This window comes from Amblyraja radiata, chromosome 21 (assembly GCF_010909765.2).
Source record: "Amblyraja radiata isolate CabotCenter1 chromosome 21, sAmbRad1.1.pri, whole genome shotgun sequence".
Taxonomy (NCBI): domain Eukaryota; kingdom Metazoa; phylum Chordata; class Chondrichthyes; order Rajiformes; family Rajidae; genus Amblyraja; species Amblyraja radiata.
The window spans coordinates 33,567,734-33,587,285 of NC_045976.1; the positions used below are offsets into that span (position 1 = coordinate 33,567,734).

Below are 19,552 nucleotides of genomic sequence, written 5' to 3' on the forward strand. Positions count from 1 at the left end.
TTTATTCCAGAGATGCTGTCTGATCCGCTGAGTTACTCCAGGATTTTGCGTCAATCTTCAGTTTAAATCAGCATCTGCAGTTCCTTCACACACACACTGGTTTGGTGACATATGGCCGAGACAGAGCATCCGGAACGGCCAGTCTACCTGCTTGGGTAGACTGTTCAGCTGATGGAGATGAAGGCAGCATGCCTTGCACCTTCCTCAGCATTTAACCACATCAAACTGTAAGTGAAGAGATCATGGCACTAAGGATATTCCATGTTGCCAATGCTACTTTTATTGAGACTGTAAGCATTAAATATAATGACAAGAGACAACATCAGGTAAGGGAGGAAGCGGGGGGGAGGAAGAAATCATAAACCCAGTTAAGAGTTACAAATGATAATTACTTGCAATCAAGTCACAAGCAAAATTAAAATCAGAGAAAAAGAGGAAGGAACAGTTTCCTAATGTACATTACACTGCATCAGCTATTTGTACCCACGTTCTGCTCAAAATAAGCGACTGATAGCTAAGCAAACAGGGCATGTACCTTAGAAAGACTCTGTTGGCACCATGTTTTAGGTTTATATATGGTCCAAGCTTGCGCAGACACAGGATTCTAACATTTGGGTAATATTTTTAAGACATTAATAGGATGAACTCAGGTGCCTCCGCTACCCATTCTGTCCAAGGCTAATTGATTTTTGGGGGTGGGATAAGGGAAGCTCCAGATGCAACAAAATCCTAAACCTGCTATTGTGAGCAAGCTCAACACAGAGTTACAGATAGAAAATCATTCCCCTTTGTTAAAACATAACAGACAAAATGTTTAAAAACCCATCAAAAAAAAACAATGCAATAAGCAGGGTATGCAAACTTGGAACCATTTACAAGTTACACAGGAATTTCCCCTTTAACAATCCATCTGTCCTGCTCAGGAACATCTGCTTGAGTTTTTCCTTGAACAGGACTTGCTTTAATTACCTGCCAATCAAACATTGGGTTGTCAAGTGCAACATTTGCCAGCATCTTATTGTGTTACTGGATCTCGCTCGAGATAACCTTAGCTCGTAATGTTTTATCAAAGTGCAGACTTTTAAAAAACCCCAACAGGAATGAAAAGAAATCGCCAAATGAAGAGTGCTGATTTATTCTGCAATTCAGGGGGGTTTAAAAGAGAAATAAAAAAATTCAGATCAAAGCAAGGAATTAAGTTTCCAGTTCATTTCACAGACTAAGATCATCATCCAATCATGATTAGTATCTCAGCCTCTAACTGCCAACTGTTCATTTGAAAATAGAGGCCAAGTGCAAAGAGAGTCTGAATGCCTGAGAGGAGGGAACTGAAAGTAGCAAGTCTCTCTTTTAATGCATTGGTTGGGGGATTGGGAAACACTGAGAGAGAGAAAAGGCAGAGGGGAAATCAGTATAGTGTTGTCTTCACATGTGGTGTCTTCAGCGTCTGTAACCAAATTCATCAGCGTCATCAGCTCGAAAGTCACCATAGCGCCAGAGGTTCAACTGCAAACAGAGGAGATTATCAATGCAGCAATGAGTGGAGATGAGCAAAGCAGGGGAAGCATTTCAACAATAAGGCACAAGGCATATTACTAGAAGGGCAGTGACCAAGGGAGGCAGGCAGGTAAGCAGGACATGGCAAGTTGTCAAATGTGGGAGTCAAAGAGAGAGGCAGTGAGAGAGGGAGAGAGAGAGAGAGAGAGGGAGAGGGGAGGCAGAGAGAGAGAGGAGGCAGAGAGAAAGGGGGGGTCAGAGAAAGGAAGTCAGATAGAGACACAGAGCGAGGGGTAGTCGGAGGAGCAGTCGAGAGGGGAATCAAGGCGGGGGTCAATGGGGGTCAGTCAAGGGGTGGGTCAAGAGGGGGTGTCAAGAGGGAGGAGGTTGGGGGGTTGTCAAGGGTCCCAGGGGTCCAGACAAGGCACGGGGATGTCAACTGAGGTGGGGCGGGAGTCAAGTGGGATGGGCTCAGGGGGGAGATGGAGGATGAGGGAGGAGGGATGAGGGAGGGGGGGGGGGAGGGGTTGTGTGATGGACAGAGAACGAGGTCAGGGGAAAGAAGGGATTGCACACTGCTCTTACCCTGGCAGATTTGGCAGCCTCTTGGGCATTCAGGTATTCTGTAATCTGCGTAAAGAGAAAACCAGCTTTAGTCTAAATTATAACACTAAAGCAACATTCTGCAAATGGGGATAAAGAGACAAAAATACTTGAAATGCTCAAGCAGCATTTTTGGACAGAGGAACATTTAATGTTTACAATATTGCAAATACTTTTATCAGTATTGAAAAATCTGGTGACAAGACACGTTCTACAATGGAGACAGAGGTGGAGGAGGGGAGATTAAGGATAGGTTGGGTGCAGAGGTAGGATCTTTTGTTCCTACCTCTGCACCCAACTTTCTCCACCTCTTAAAAGTGTTTGACTTTAAATACGTTATCTAGAGAAGCCATGCTGCATATTCTATCTTAGACAGGTCCCCAAGGGACTCATGAGGCAGAATGGGCTTTAAACATACAGATATCCACACCTATCTACTTCTTCCTATCCATGTCTTCCAGAGATGCCTCCTGACCCACTGAGTTGCTTCACGCTTTGTGTTTTTCCCAGATACCCACATATCTACACTGGTGAGGCCGCATTTGGGGTTTGGTGTTCAGTTTTGATCACCCTGCTGTTAAGGATGTTGTTAAGTTGGAAAGAGTGCAGAAAGGATGTACAAGGGTGTTGCCAGGACTTGAGGTAGCGAGAGGATGGACAGGCTACTTTTATTCCTTGGAGCGCAGGACGAAGAGGAGCGATCTTATAGAGGTGTATAAGATCATGACGAGAATAGAAAGGGTGATCACACAGTCTCTTGCCAAGAGTAGGGGAAACGATGATCAGAGGACATAGTTTTAAAGTGAGGGGGGAAAGATTTAATAGCAACCTAAAGGGTAACCTTTTCACATAAAGGGTGGTGGGTGTATGGACGAGCAGCCGGGGGAGGTAGTTGAGGCAGATATTATAACATTTAAAAGACATTTGGACAGATAAATGGATGGATATGGTCCAAACGTGGGCTGGTGGGGCCAGTGTAAATGGGGCATCTTGGTCGGATTGGGCAAGTTGGTCGGACGTATATTATACAGAAAAATATACATCTGCAGCTCTAAGTAGTAAGATTACAACCTGGTATTTTGTATGTAGATAATGCATCATATCCACTCATCTCAGGCAGATTGGATGGTCAACAAAACTGCTCATGATCATTTTGGGAGGGATCAAACATGGACTAACGGAGAGGTAGCCTGGATTTTTAAAGTATTGTTGGGAGGCCAGTGATATTGGCAAGGTAAATGTTTTGGTCGTGGTGATGGAATTCCTCTTGAGTGAAGAAATTCCAGAAAATTATGCAAATACTCAGCAGATGGGACAACATCACAGTACAGAAAAATCAATCAACATCTATGGGTAATGGCCTTTCAATAGGAACTGATGTGGTTTGAAGAAAGGTCATTGATCTGAAGCGTTAATTGTTTCTCTTTCCACCAACGCTGCTTGACCCACTGGGTATTATGAGTATGAATGTTATAGGAGCAGCATTAGGCCATATGGCTCATCAAGTCTACTCTGCCATTCAATCATGGCTGATCTATCTTTCCCTCTCAACCAATTCTCCTGCCTTTTCCACCTTGTCTTGACACCCTTACTAATCAAGAATCTGTCAATCTCCACCTTAAATAATACCGAATGACTTGGCCTCCACAGATTTCTGTGCCAATGAATTCCATAGATTCACCACCCACTGACAAAATAAATTCCTCCTCTTCTCCTTTCTAAAGGTATGTCCTTTTATTCCAAGGCTGTGCCCTCTGGTCCTTGGGTCTCCCACTTGTGGAAACATCCTCTCCACGTCCACTCTATCCAGGCCAGAACAAAATCTCCAGCATTTTGTTACACGTTGCCAATATTTGAAATGCGGTCCTTTGCCTCTGGAATTTATTTTACTGTTTTACAACCGAGTGGCTTGCTAGCTCACTTCAGAGGACAGATAAAAGCAGGTCAATAATCCTAAAGGACATTCATGAAGCAGTTACATTTTATATCAGTTCTCCAGGTGTTGTGATTATTTTTTTTCTTATGCCAACTCCTAAATGATCACATTTATTGAATTCAGTTTCACCATTGCTGGTGAGATTTGAGGTTTTTAAGGTGTTTAGTTCTGGCTCTTAGTTAGGCCAGATTGGCTTATTCTACACGGATCACCGGTAATCCTCCCTCTAGGAAGCCACACAGAATACTAGACACTTCAGAAGGACACTGAACAAACACGAACTGTCTTTCAGATCAGGCATTAAACCATCTGCACTCTCTAGGGTGAATAAAAAACATCCCATGCCTTTAATTTAAAAGAGAGAAAGGGAGATTTCCCAGTAGCCAAGCCAATATTCAGACTTCAAAAAACCCTAGAAACAATTATGCAGTCATTATCACATTTTTGTCTGGGGGATTACACTGTTTGGAGATCGACTTCCACTGTCTTACACTATAAAAAAGTGTGTTGCCTGCAATGTGCTATAGTACATTCCGAGGTTATGAAAAGGTTTATAAAAACACTAGGTTTTCATTCATTTTATTGGCCAAACAGCCTGCCAGCACATACACACAATCAAGGCCAATGCACAAAGAGTAGCTGTTAAGGTGAGGCGCTGCAGAACTCTAGTGAATTCATGCTCAAATAAAGGAGCCAACAGATTCTGTAAGGCAGGAGTGAAATAAAAAAAGCCACATAAGAAAAATACCGCAAGAAAATGGATGTGGAGGCAGCAACATCATTTTTATGCAGTATAACAGCTCAGCTCAGACACTCGGTCCAGGAATTACAGAAAATTTATCACACAGAAGGTCTTCTGGACAATCGTGTCTGAGACAGATTAAAGAGCAGCACAACCCAATTCCACCTCCCAGTGTCACGTCTGTGGCCCTGCAGGTCTCAGTTATTCATGCACATGTCAACTAATAACCTTTCAGGCATATGCTCCACATCCCTTATGGCTGCAGTATGAAATGTCGCCTCATCTTCCCTCCGAACCAGTTATCTTAATCAACTTGTTTTTGACCCCTTTTTCTTATTTAATCCATCAAGTATCTCATATTATGTACCTCAGTTACTATATCTCACTATCTCATCCTCCTCTGTTCCAAAGAACACAACCCAAGCTTATCTAATGCCTCTTCACAGCTCAAATCTTCCCGACTTGAAAATAGCTTTGTAAATTTTCTCCACGCCTTCTCCATCTTTCCTCTCGTATGATGACCAGAAATATATACAATAGAATCATAGAGACATGTAGTACAGAAACAGTCCTTTGTAGCACTGACTCCGCAGAGACCATGTTGTCCTTTTCATTCATATTTTATTCTCCCCACATTCTCATCAACTCCCCCCAGACTCTCCCACTCGTCTACACACGAGAGGCAATTTACAATAGCCAATTAACCTACTAAACCCACATTTCTTTGGGATGTGGTAGAACAGGGTAAAAATCCTTAGTCACAGGGAAAATGCATAAACTCCACACAGACAGCGAGCAACCTAGGTCTTTAGCGCTGTGTGGCAACAGAACAGACATTTTTTAGGTCTAGTGCTGCCCTGCTCCTATATTCCATGCGCCCATGATAGAGCAAAGCATCCTGCTTGCTTTTTAAACCATCTTATTAACCTGTTCCTGCTTCTTTAAGGATCCGCAGACAACCACTCCAATATCCTTTTATTTTTCCTGCCTTATTCAATTTCCTCCCATTTATCGAGGAGACACTTTTTCTCACAGAGAGTTGTGAATCTGTGGAATTCTCTGCCTCAGAGGGCGGTGGAGGCCGGTTCTCTGGATACTTTCAAGAGAGCTAGATAGGGCTATTAAAGATAGCGGAGTCAGGGGATATGGGGAGAAGGCAGGAACGGGGTACTGATTGGGGATGATCAGCCATGATCACATTGAATGGCGGTGTCTAGCTCTCTCTTGAAAGTACCCAGAGAACCGGCCTCCACAGCCCTCTGAGGCAGGGAATTCCACACTCACAACTCTTTGTGTGAAAAAGTTATTCTGCAAATATGGTCAGGAAAATATTTAAGAACCTTTCCCTTATCCTCAATTCCCACACACAGATTCCCTTTTGGCCCTCTTGCTATTAATACTCTAGACATGTTCTTTGCCAAGTTATTTATTGCTCTTTATGCGCATACAACATCATTGAATTAAAAAAAAACTTTAATTGTCAATAGTTTCTCATTCTCATTCTTGCTTTTCTTCTAATGCAGCAGAAACAACCTGGTACTCAATCCATCAAAGACAAAAGAGCTGGTCGTTGACTTCAGGAGGAAGAGGAGAGAGGAACCTGCTCCCTTTTACATCAAAGGAGACATGGTAGGGAGAGTCACTGGCTTTAAGTTCCTGGGAATAAACATCTCCCAGGACCTCAAATGGCAAATGAACACCGTCACTCTCGTGAAGAAGTCACATCAGCGGCTGTATTTCCTGAGGTCTCTGCGGGGAGCAAACGTCTCACAGCCGCTGCTGTTGTCCTTCTACCGATGCGCCGTGGAGAGTATCCTCTCCTATGGAATCCTGGTGTGGTTTGCTAGCTGTACTGTGGCTGAGAGGAGGGCGTTGCAGGGAATTATAAAAACTGCGCAGAACATTACAAACGCCCAACTGCCCTCCTTGGATGACATATATAGGGGCCGATGCTTGCGCCGGGCCACAAATATCAAGCAGGACACATCCCACCCTGCCAACCACCTTTTTACTCTGCTACCCTCTGGGAGGCGATTCAGGACTCTGAAGGCTCGCACCGGTAGACTAAAAAATAGTTTCTACCCATGTGCGATAATAGAGCTAAATTCCAACAGAGAATGCTGAGGAAGCAAAATGTAATTCCAAGAAATGCCGCCAAATTCTTTTAAATTCTTTTAAAATACCTATTTATTTTTTACTAATAAGTGTACATATGTGTTAATGGTTGTCGTGTTTGTATTTTTTTTTTAACCGGAGGAGATGTAATGGAATTTCGTTGCACAGTATTGTGCAATGACAATAAACGTATTCAACATCTTCATCAGAAATCACTGCTACATTATCTACATTCTACCAGGCTTTCTGGTACTCCAGCCTCTTGGGTGTCTGACATTAGCCATTTCCTTTGTCTTCCCCTACCCTCCATGAACTTACCGGCAGGCTCTGGTTTAGCATTTCCAACCTGTTTCCTCATGGCAGCTTTTAATCTCAATTTAGAATATATCTTTGCCTAGACCTTAAGGCATCGTTATTCTCCTGCTAATCTACCTGCCTCTCCTCATTTACATTCAACTCTTTGACTAAGATTTTGGTTACCTTAACTTACTTCTCATTCTCTGGCTGAGTGTTCATTTGATGCTGGAGATTTTGCCAAAACCCCTTTTACACTATTTTTAATTTGCTCTCTCAAATGTAATTAGATTGAATGTTTGAAATCAAATTTTAAAATCTGATGTTAAAAGATTGATATTAATAAAAGCTATCATGTTTGAAGTAAGGAAATATGCTTGCTTAATGACGAAGATTGGAGATTAGATATTTTGGATATTTGACCTGAGGTAATTACCATGAGGAAGGATCTTGGGCTCAGATCAGGAGTTAAGGCCCTGTCCCACCTACGTGTCCTTGGCATGCTAATTACGCAACCTCGTCGTCGCTTTGAGGCGCGACGGTCCCGCGAAGGTCGCTCGCGTCATCATGCACCCGCACAGCCGTCTGGAGCGCGTGACGTCATTTGAAGATGAACACAAAATGAAGGAGTAACTCAGCGGGACCGGCAGCATCTCTGGAGAGAAGCAATGGGTGATGTTTCGGGTCGAGACCCTTCTTCAGTCTGAAAGTAAATGTAAATTGGAAGGGATGCCATCTACATCTATCTATCTATACATAACTCAAACTCTGATCTTGTTATCTTCGAGTTTGGCAGTCTTTCTATTCGCGCAAAAACGGTTCGCGATAGAGCTACAATTTTTGCCAGTTCACTCACAGTTCACCTGTGCTGCGAGTGCGCCAAGTTTCATTCCAATCGGTTGAATGTCGTAAAAGGTAGCGAGGTTTAAAAATCTTAAAAACCGCGCGTGCGCAGATCGATCTCTTATCCTGCCAGTCGGCGCCGCGCAAATTAATCTCTTTCCCTGTCACTCCCGGGGACGGTCCGCCCCTTCCTGCGCCATCGCATCTTTACTCGAGCTGAGGGTGGCCGGCGGAGGTTTACAACCGGACTTTCGGAGGGACCCGAAGCAGCCCCGCCCCAATCAGCAGCCCCACCCCAAGCAGCAGCCCCGCCCCAATCAGCAGCCCCGCCCCAAGCAGCAGCCCCACCCCAAGCAGCTGCCCGTCCCAATCAGCAGCCCCGCCCCAAGCAGCAGCCCCACCCCAAGCAGCTGCCCGTCCCAATCAGCAGCCCCGCCCCAAGCAGCAGCCCAGAGTCGGAGACGTCGCCGATGTCGCCAAATGGAAAGCGGAGACTCTGATCCCGGCGGAGGAGAACGACCAGCGACCACTGTGAGTCCCCATCGCACCGCCAATTCCAGCCATTACCCCTCTGGTCCCCCTCGCATTCCTCCTCCCCTCCCTCCCTCCCCATTGATGCTCCCCTCTCCTCCATGGCTCTTCCCCGCCTTTTCTCCGAGCTTACTCCCTCCCGCCCACACACCCCTCGCCCCCCATAACTGCCCCCTGCCCACCCACTCCTTCCCCCACAAACCCCCCTGCCCACACACAACCACCCCCCGCTCACACACATTCCCCTCCCCCACATCCCCTGCCCACAAACCCCCCAACCCCCCATGCCCCCACAAACCCCCCCCTCCCCCACACCCCTCCCCCAATAACTCCCCGCTGCCCACACACCCCTCCCCCCCACAAACCCCCCTGCCCTCACACCCCCCCCACCCACACACCCCGGCCTCCATAACCCCCCTGCCCCCACACCCCTTCCTCCCGCTCACACACCCCTCCCCTCCACAATCCCTCCGCACGCACCCCCCCCCCACCCACACACACCCCGCCCACACATCTCCCCCATCCCCACACCCCCTCCCACATCCCTCCTCCCCCTCCCACACCCCTCCCGCCCACATCCACACCTCCCCCCCACCCCACACCTGCCCCGTCACACCCCCCCCATATCCCCCCATATCCCACACCCACCCCCCCCCCACACCACCCTCTCCTCCCCTCCTACACCTCCCCGTCCACACACACCCCTCCCACCCAACACCCCCCCACCCCCGCCACACACCCCACTTCACTCCCCCCCCCCTTCCACACATGAAGAGGAGGGGGAGGCAGTGCTCGGGGATGAGGGGAAATGAGCCGTACCTGTGCAGTTAGGGGCTATGGGTGAGTGGTGGAATATTGCGTTGGGGAATGGGTTGCGTTGGGGGACCAGGCCTCTCGTATGACTGGGACCCAACGGGTCCCACTTAGTCTAGTTATCTATAATTCCTTCTTAGATGCAGAAGAGGTTGTGGAACCCTAGAAAATGGCAACTGTGACACCACTGTTCAAAAAAGGACATAAAGATGTGGCCAACAAATACAGGCCAGTCTATTTCATTTCAGAAATGCAGAGAATCTTTTAGAAATAACAATCAGGGATAAAGAAGGAAAGTCCAGGAGAGAGTGCAGAATGATTTATTGGAACCATTTCAACCCTGCGAGAATTCAAATGCAAGATTTGACGGTAGAAGCTTGGGTTATTCTTGGAGCAAAATCTGAGAGATTATTTGACAGAGGTGTACAGATTGTTCCAAGTTCAGGTTGGGATAGAGAGAATCTGTTTTCATTAGTGGATAGCTCAAGGACTAAGGAACAGAGATTTAAAATAATGGGGTAAAGATAGCATAGAAAAATGCATTGTAAAACCAACAAAGGAGGCATGATATTTTAGGTCCTGCTATATGTCAACCAGTAATCTCATGATGAGCAATCCTCTGAGGGAAGATGATGGCAGTATAATAGAACTTTACATTGAGTTTGATGGTGATGTATTAAAGTTAGAAACTAGAGCCTTAAATGAAACAAAATCAATTACATGGTATGGCATGTTGCCGATGGCAGAGTCAAAGAGCTATACTCTACATATAGTGCATTCTACATTATACAGTTATTCAGCCCAACTTTCCATGCTGACCAAGTTACCTACCTGAGCTAGTCCTATTTGCTTGCATTTGGCCCAGGTCTCTCGAAATCTATTTAATCCATGTACCTGCCTTCATGTCTTTTGGATATTGTAATTTCACTCACTTCTACCATGTCCTCCGATAGCTCGTTTCACATACCCACCACCCATTTGTGTGAAAACGTTGCCTTTCCGAATCCCTTGAAATCTTTCTCCTCTCACCTTAAATATATGCTCCCTAGTTCTGAACTCCCCTCCTCTATGAAAATGACTGTGATCGTTCACCTTATCTATGCCCCTCATGATTTTAAATACCTCATCCCTCTGTCTCTTATCTTCTCTGGGGGGAAAAACAGGCTATCCTGTCTCTTCTTCTAACTTAAGCCTTCCAGTCCTGGCATTGTCCATGTAAATCTTTTCTATACCATTTCTAGCTTAATACAATGAATGCCATATGACCACAACTGGAAATGATTGGAGATTTAGTTTGGGGAATTAGATTAAAAGGTAAACTAGTAGGTAAACAAACATTTAAAACATGATTTCATAACTCACTATGACCATACATTCTACTCAGTATAAAAAATTCATCAGAATCATAATCCATCCGTAGCTAACTAAAGAGGTTAAGAATAGTATTAGATTTAGAAAGACATGATGCTGCCTAGCAGAGCATAAATGAAAGGATTGTAGATGAGTAAATAGAGGAAGTGTAGGATGAGCAGCCAATCACGTTGAAAAATTCTCAGATATTTGTACAGCTAAACAAAAGCTAATATTTAAAACATGTAATGGACCACAAAATAAAGATTGGAACCTATTTGATATGTTGAGGTAGATGATGAAATAGCATTTTTAATAATATGTGAAAATTGCATGCCTCATGCATGAAATTTTATTTTTAGGACCAGTGAGTTAGCCTGGAAGTAATTCTGACATAGAATGCTATTAAAAGTTAACATTTTCCAAGATATTTTACAATGAGATCAGTTAATACTCGGAATTTTCATTTAATTCACTGATTTCCCTTGATTCCAATAGAGCAAGGTGTAAAGTACTGCAGTCTGTGGGGAAACACTGCAACTTCAGAGTTTCCCTGCTAAACTACACGCAACCACTTCTATGGTATAATATTGAATGCTGATAGTTTTGCCAGCATTATAACTGCAAAATATGAGCCAATGTTTCCATAAATTAGTTTTGTCCTGTCAAGCATAGGCCACGTCCTCTGGTTTTATTGTAATGGACGAGGTGCGATAACTTGTCGTGGTTTCCATTATCTAGTCATTTTACAATCCTTAAAACACAAGTCACAAATAAATCACTCAATATACTCTTTGCTACTGTGATGCATTCTACTTAATTTACTGTCCCCTGTGTCTGTCCATCCTCTTCCTCCCAAATCATTCTGGTTCCACCATTCTATATTGTTCCTGTATAGAACTTGAACTGTACATAATATTTTAAGTGAGGATGCATCAATGATTTACAAAGAGGAAAGATTAACTTAATTATAACTCACTGACTTCTTAATGCATCCCAATTCTTGATTTATTGCACTTGTGGCCATTCAGCATTGTTGTGATGAAGTTAATGTAATGTCATTCAGTACTCATCTGTGCATATTTTTTTTTCCTGGGTTAGTACACTAGATCCATCTGCCCCTTTTATTTTCACTGTGACATTCTAATTGAGTTATTGGCATGATCAAGAAAAATTGCTTGAAAATGCTGCAAGGTACATGCATTGCGCTGAATTAGCCAGAGATGCAAGTACATTTAAGAATATCCTCAAGGTTGAGGCCTACATTTAACATTTGTGGCTTGAGAGGTTAGGAACTTGCAGTATGGTCAAAAGCATGTGAAAAACAATAACTAAGATTTAATGTTTAAAATATAGTCCAAAAAATTCTATCACATATCGGATCCCTTGCTGCATTGTAAACAATTCTATATCTCTGTATATCTCTGGAACTCTCTGCCACAGAAGGTAGTTGAGGCCAGTTCATTGGCTATATTTAAGAGGGAGTTAGATGTGGCCCTTGTGGCTAAAGGGATCAGGGGGTATGGAGAGCAGGCAGGTACAGGATACTGAGTTGGATGATCAGCCATGAGCATATTGAATGGCGGTGCAGGCTCCAAGGTCCGAATGGCCTACTCCTGCACTTAATTTTCTATGTTTCTATGTTTGTATATGATCTTCCACTTATTTTTTTTATTTATTCAATTTTGGGACATGGGCACAAATGGCAGGGCCAGCATTATCGCCCATTCCTAAATGTTCTTGAGATGTTAGTTGTAAGCGGCCATCTTTCTCATAAAGGTACTGCCACAGTGCTGCTTTGCAGGGAACTGCAGATTAGATATATTTCCAAATCAGGCTGGTGTGTGATTTGGAAGGGGACGTGCAGTTGCTGGTGCCTTGTCCTTTGTGATGATAGAGGTCTTGGATATGAATGAGCTGATGAGGCAGTCAAGCCAGGAAATTGCAGTATTCTACGTGGTATTGCAGTGTGACTGCTGCGCACTCGTGGTGGAGTGGAAGATGGGGGAGCAATTTTTCCAACACTCCCCTGACTTGTAATTTATGAAAAGATTGTGCAGTGTCAGGATCCCATCCTCAGCCTGCTCTTGCATCAAATGTATTTATGTCACTAATAACTCAAGTTGCTGGTCAACAATGACCCCTCTCTCTGTCCCTGTCCCTGTCCCAGGATGTGAAGGTGGTGCATTGATGATAGAAAATGACCACCGGGTGGCGCCTGCAATGGCCACCTCACCAACAGTCTGTCTCATCCCTTCCTTCTTTGTTGTTTTTTAGATTGTGTTAAATGTATGTTTTAATATTCGTTAACTTGTTATATGTGGGGGTTGGGGGTGGGAGAAACTTTTTTTTTAATCCCTTAACTTGACGGATATGCAATTTATTTCCGTATCGTATTTCTGTTCGCACTGCGGCCTAACATCGTGGAGCTGGCGGCCTCTGCTGGAGACCGACTTCGGGAGCACCAACTGCAGGAGCCTGCGGACTTTAACATGGTTAGGGACCGACTTCGGGAGCTCCAACCGCAGGAGCTTCGACCGCCCTGACGAGGGGGCTTCGATCGCCAGCTGCGGGGGATTTGATCGCCCCGACTGGGGATGGTTCGACTGCCCCGACCGTGGGAGAATAAAGAGGAAAAATATTGGACTTTCTTGCCTTCCATCACAGTGAGGAATGTGGGGAATCCGTTGTGGTGGATGTTTATGTTAACTTTTAAGTAGTTGTGTGTCTTGTTGCTTTTTTTTAATATGGCTATATGGTAATTCGAGTTCCACTGTGCCTTAATTGGTACACGTGACAATAAACTGACCTTTGACCTATGAAATGCAATTGAACATTAAGAGTACACGTTAGACTTTTTATTGGCAATTGTCCCAAAATCGTTTGTAGCACAAATGTTACTTGCACTTATCAGCCATGGACGTTGTTTGGGATTTGCTGCTTCATTTGCTGTGGAATTGCCAATGAGGTTGAACAATATTTAATTATCAGTAAATGTCCCTACTTCTGATCTTATGATGGAGGGAAGGTCACATGAAGCAGTTGAAGACTGGGCTAAGAGACCAGCTTCAGGAACTCCTGCAGTGATGTCCTGGGGCTGGGATAATTTGACCCCTACAAGCCACAACCTTTCTTAATGTGAGATATGACGAGAAATGTTATCTACTTGATGTCAACTAATGTTCATTGTACCAAGCTTCCTTAATGCCCCACTCGATCCAGTGCTGCCTTGTTGTCAAGGGTAGTTACTCTTGCCTCACTCTGGAATTCAGCTCTTGTGGTCCTGGTAAAACCCAAACTGGGCATTAATAAGCAGGTTATCTGCAATACGGAAATTACGTCACCAACATGGACCTGAAAACTTGAGCTTCCTCAACCATATACTCCCATTACTTGCCAATCTTTCAGATCCAGCACAGATATATAATGTAGACACAAAATGCTGGAGTAACTCAGTGGGACAGGCAGCATCTCTAGAGAGAAGGAATGGGTGATGTTTCGGGTCGAGACCCTTCTTCAGACTGATATCAGGGTAGTGGGCGGTACAGAGATGGAATATAGTCGGAAACAGTGAAATGATCGCCAAGCCTAAGCTTGATCTCGCCAATATACAGGCGAGACCAAGCACAGGCTCGGCGATCGTTTCACTGAACACTTCCGCTCAATCTGCCTTAACTTACCTGATCTCCTGTTTGCTCAGCACTTTAACTCCCCCTCCCATTCCCAATCTGACCTTTCTGTCCTGGGCCTCCTCCATTGTCAGAGTGAGGCCCAGCACAAATTGGAGGAACAGGACCTCATATTTCACTTGGGTAGCTTACACCCCAGCGGTATGAACATTGACTTCTCAAACTTCAAGTAGCCCTTGCTTTCCTTCTCTCTCCATTCCCTCCCCCTTCCCAGTTCTCCCACCAGTCTTACTGTCTCCGACTACAATCTATCTCTGTACCGCCCACTCCCCTGACATCAGTCTGAAGATGGGTCTCGACCCAAAACGTCACCCATTCTTTCTCTCCAGAGATGCTGCCTGTCCCGCTGAGTTACTCCGGCATCTTGTGTCTACCTTTAATATAAACCAGCATCTGTAGTTCTATCCTACTGATATTATGTATGTACTTATTTCCCATGAGAATTTTGTTACAGAATCATACATGATCTATGATCTTTGATTGTTCCTGCCTCTACAGCTTTCTCTAGCAGCTTGTTTCATTATATCAAATCAAAGTTGCTATTTTGTAAAGATGTTGCTGTATCTCCTCAATGGTGGTGCTGTGTTCAATGTGGACCCTTCACCTGGGTTTCTCTTTAATTCATGTCGAAGATTCATTGAAATTGTCCTTTTATGTGGAAAAAAATGTCCACAATCATTAGCACTCTTCCCAGTAAAGAACCAGCTCTGAGGGGGGTATTGTAAGGGAGAATGTGCTTATTATCCAACATTCTCAGTTGATATTAGAGAAATTTATAAATCAGAATTCTATGCACTGATCTGCGAATCACCATGAAATGCTGCAAACACACCCGAGGACTCAAAGCCCGCAGAGAATAAGCAGTGCGCTATTAAGATTACTCCTGTTTACAAACTAATCTCCATAGAAACCATCAGCTCTTTCTAGGGCTCAAGGAGATAATGCTCACTGGTCATGTACAATAGGTTTAGGTGTAGGCTTATTATTGTTACGTATACAGAGATATGATGAAAAGCTTTGTTTTGCATGCTACCCAATCAAAACAGATAATTCTATACATAAATGCAATCAGGCTAAATCAAGTACAATAGGTAGAGTGAATAGAAATATAGAGAATGCAGAATATTGTTCTCAGCATTATAGGTAGATTTACAGATAGAAATAGAAATGAGTAAGGCAATGCACAGGAGGAGAGTCAATCCTCCTCTGCGACCACCGTGCAAGGAGTCGCCACTATCTGGCACCGTCTTAACTACATTATTATTTCGAGTGGCAGGCATGTGGAACTTGCTGATGGTTAAAATGCATACATTTAAAGGGAAGCTAAATTGTAAGAGCAACAAGAGCAAATACATTGATTAAATTTGGTGGGGGAGAGTGTATATTGGAGAGGCTAGAATTTGGGTGTAGAGTAGGGTTGGGGGAAAATATATAGTATGAGCATTTGTCAAAGATCAGGGCTGCATTAATAGGAGGCAGTGATAGCAGCAATCCAAATCAGGAGTTTGTAGAAAGTCATCCATTTGAAATATTAACTCTGTTTCCCTCACCACATTTTGTGCCTGATCTACTGTACATTCCAGTAATATCCTGTTTTATTTGAAAAAATATATCAATTTATGAAATCACAGAGGACAAAGTAATAACGGATTACTAAGATCGCCAGTTTTTATTTATTTCTATATCATGTTTTTTTTTATCAGAATGATAATCCACAGCAGAAAGTACCACCTAAATTGTTCATTGAAACCAGATTATTAACTAGACTGACGTTATAAAAAGCAACTTGAAAAATCTACTTTTAATTTAAAGGAATAAATTAAATCATGAAAGACATGGTAAAACAGGCGATATTTTGTGTGCAGCATGTGACTACCTCCCATCACCAGTAGTCATGTTTGCAGTACGTATCTGTAGTTTGAGGAATTTCAGTGCTGAGTTGATGAAGTGTCTGGGGTTTAGACACTGAATCAGGGGAAGATGAAGTTACCTGGACAGTTTGTTCCAGGAAGTGGAGATATCCCTTTGGCTAACTACTGTGGATTTGGTTAGTTGTCAGGGATAGAGGAGAGTGGGACTATGACCGAGACAGGTATCGGGATTCTGATGGAAGCTTTCCTTCCTGCATTTGTCCAATAGGTACAAGGCATCTAAGCCTAAATCAAAAAATATACCCTGGAAAATGATGATCTCAGGACTGTTGCCTGAACTACATGCAAAATGACAGAGATAATAAGATCAGAGCATGAATAAGTGTGGGAGAAAAGATCTTCAGTTAATCGGGTAATGGGGAAGAGAGCTGTTCTATTGGCGTAGCTTCCCCTGAATTGAGCTGTGACCAGTGCCTTGCAAGTAAAATAACTAGGGATGTACAAAGGGCTTTAAACCTAGTAAGGGTGGTATGTTGCATTAGTTGGGCAGTAAAGCAAGGGTTCAGGTGAAGGGAAATTTAGAATGCCAAAGAGAAAGGCCGAGGAAAATGTTTAGGGACAAAAGGGGACTGCAGGTACACAGATAAAGGTGTGTGTGTGGAGGAATTTGGAGGAATTAGGAAAATCAGTGAGATCCGAAATTAAGGGCTCTTCACCCGAATGCATGCTACATTCATAAAAATATGTTGGAATTGATGGCACAAAAAGAGATAAGCGTTGATGGAAAATAACTAGTTAAAATCTAATCTTGTGCAATGGGAAAGTGTAAATAAATAAGCTTGTGGTTAAAGGGCCATCCATGGGAAATGTTCACATGTGATGGAACCTTCTATTAAATGTAACTTAATTCAATCTGAAATCAGGGTCCTAAATCTAAACAATGTGAACTTTGAAGATATGAAGCAAGAGTTGGTTATGGTGGAGTGGGGAACTACACTAAGGCAAGCAAGAGCATTTAAAACACTTAATACATGTTTGCAACAAATATACTATATATCGCTTTTAATACCTAAGAAGTTAAAGATAATATTAGATCAAAGGAAGAGGCTTATAATGTTAACAAGAACAGTAAGCCTAAGGATTGGAACAAAAAACAGAATTATGCAAAGGAAGGCATTTATAAAGGAAAGCAGAATATGAAAATAATCCAGAGAGATACATGAAAACAAACTGCAAAAGCTTCCACAGATATTTAATACAGAAAATAATTAGCAAAAGTTAATGAGATTCTTTATGGACTGAGACAAGAACATTTATAGTAGAGAGTAAGGAAACAGTAGAAATATTGAACAAATGTGATGTATCTATCTTGTCAGACAAAGTTGAATAAACATTCAGGAAACAGTAAACAGGTCTAGAGAGAATGAAGTTTTGAAAACAATTAGAGGTAATTGAAATTTCGAATGGTTATGCATAAAGAAAAAGGTGGTGGAGAAGGATGTGATGAAGGATGAGATGGTTGATAAAGGCTGAGATTGATGGCATTGAGAGAAATTATTTGTCTCAGAAGATCAAGATGCATAATCAGTTTAGGTAGCAATCCACAGGTCCTAGTCAATAAGCATCCAAACAGTAGCTGCACTGTGGGACATGATACAAATTAAGAAATAATGAGGCTTGTTAAAAAAAACAGCAATGCAATAATCATGGATGAATTTATATAGATTAGACAAAGCAAATTGGTAAAGGTAGTCTTGAATGTGGCTTCATGGAGTGCATTCAGGCCAATTCCTCAGAACAATACACTATGGAGCCAATTAAGGAACTGGCTATTTTTAATCTAGTCATGTGTAATGCGACTGAATTAATGACTATCATGCAAAGTAATCGTAACATAATACTATTTCACATTCTGTTTGAAAGTGGGATGCTTGTGTCTAAAGCTGATGTTTTCAACGTAACTAATGACCATTATCAAGGGATGAAAGCAGACTTGGCTAAAGATGCTTTGGTAAATAGACTCAACAACAAAACAGTAATAAGAACTGGCAGAAATTTAAGGGAACATTTAATACTTCTTAACATGTATACATTCTGTTCAAAAGACAACAAAAATAATGATTTATTCTGGCTAAGTAGATAAGTATGGTAACAAATTGAAAGAAGAATGTGCGAAGATTAGTGGTAGGCCAGAAAATTGGAAGCATTTTGAAAAACACCAGAGAATGACAAAGAGGGGAGGGAGAAATGGATTATAAGAATTAAGTAGCATTTAAGTACTTAAGGAAGTGACTCTAGAAATCGTGGACTCTAGAAATCGTGGTGATCATTTTCCAATGTTCTATAGATTCAGGATCAGTTCCTGTGGATTGGAGGGTAGCTAATGCTATCCCACATTTTAAGAAAGGAGTGAGAGAGAAAACAGGGAATTTTAGACCAGTTAGCCTGACATCAGTGGTGGGGAAGATGCTGGAGTCAATTATAAAAGATGAAATAGCGGCACATTTGGATAGCAGCAACAGGATTGGTCCCAGTCAGCATGGATTTACGAAGGGGAAATCATGCTTGACTAATCTTCTGGAATTTTTGAGGATGTAACTAGGAAAATGGGCAAGGAAGAGTCAGTGGATGTAATGTACCTGTACTTTCAGAAAGCCTTTTATAAGGTCCCACACAGGAGATTAGTGGGTAAAATTAGAGCACATGGTATTGGGGTTAGTGTACTGACATGGATAGAAAATTGGTTGGCAGACAGGAAACAAAGAGTAGGGATTAACGGGTCCCTTTCAGAATGGCAGGCAGTGACTAGTGGGGTACGCCAAGGCTCGGTGATGGGACCGCAGCTATTTACAATATACATCAATGATTTGGATGAAGGGATTTAAAGTAACATTAGTAAATTTGCAGATGGCACAAAACTGGGTGGCAGTGTGAACTGTGAAGAGGATGCTATGAGGATGCAGGGTGACAGTATAATGTGGATAACTGTGAGGTTATCCACTTTGGTGGCAAGAACGGGAAGGTAGATTATTATCTGAATGGTGTCAGGTTCAGAAAAGGGGAAGTACAACGAGACTTGGGTATCCTAGTATCTCAGTCACTGAAAATAAGCACGCAAGGACAACAGGCGGAGAAGAAAGCTAATGACATGTTGGCCTTCATAACAAGAGGAGTTGAATATGGAATCTGTGGAATTCTCTGCCACAGAAGGCAGTGGAGGCCAATTCACTGGATGTTTTCAAGAGAGAGTTAGACATAACACTTAGGG

The 19,552-nt window shown here is 43.0% G+C and overlaps 1 protein-coding gene across 1 annotated transcript in view; it reads right to left on the minus strand.

Annotated features, from left to right (window-relative positions):
- Positions 1–257: 257 nt before the first annotated feature.
- Positions 258–19,552, minus strand: part of snd1 (staphylococcal nuclease and tudor domain containing 1) — a 778,779-nt gene continuing 759,484 nt past the window's right edge. The window contains exons 23-24 of the mRNA XM_033040015.1: positions 2,083–2,127; positions 258–1,506 (exon numbers count right to left, since the gene is read on the minus strand). Coding sequence (XP_032895906.1) covers positions 1,441–1,506; positions 2,083–2,127 — 111 coding nt within the window. The 3' untranslated portion in view covers positions 258–1,440. The remainder of the gene's footprint in view (positions 1,507–2,082; positions 2,128–19,552) is intronic.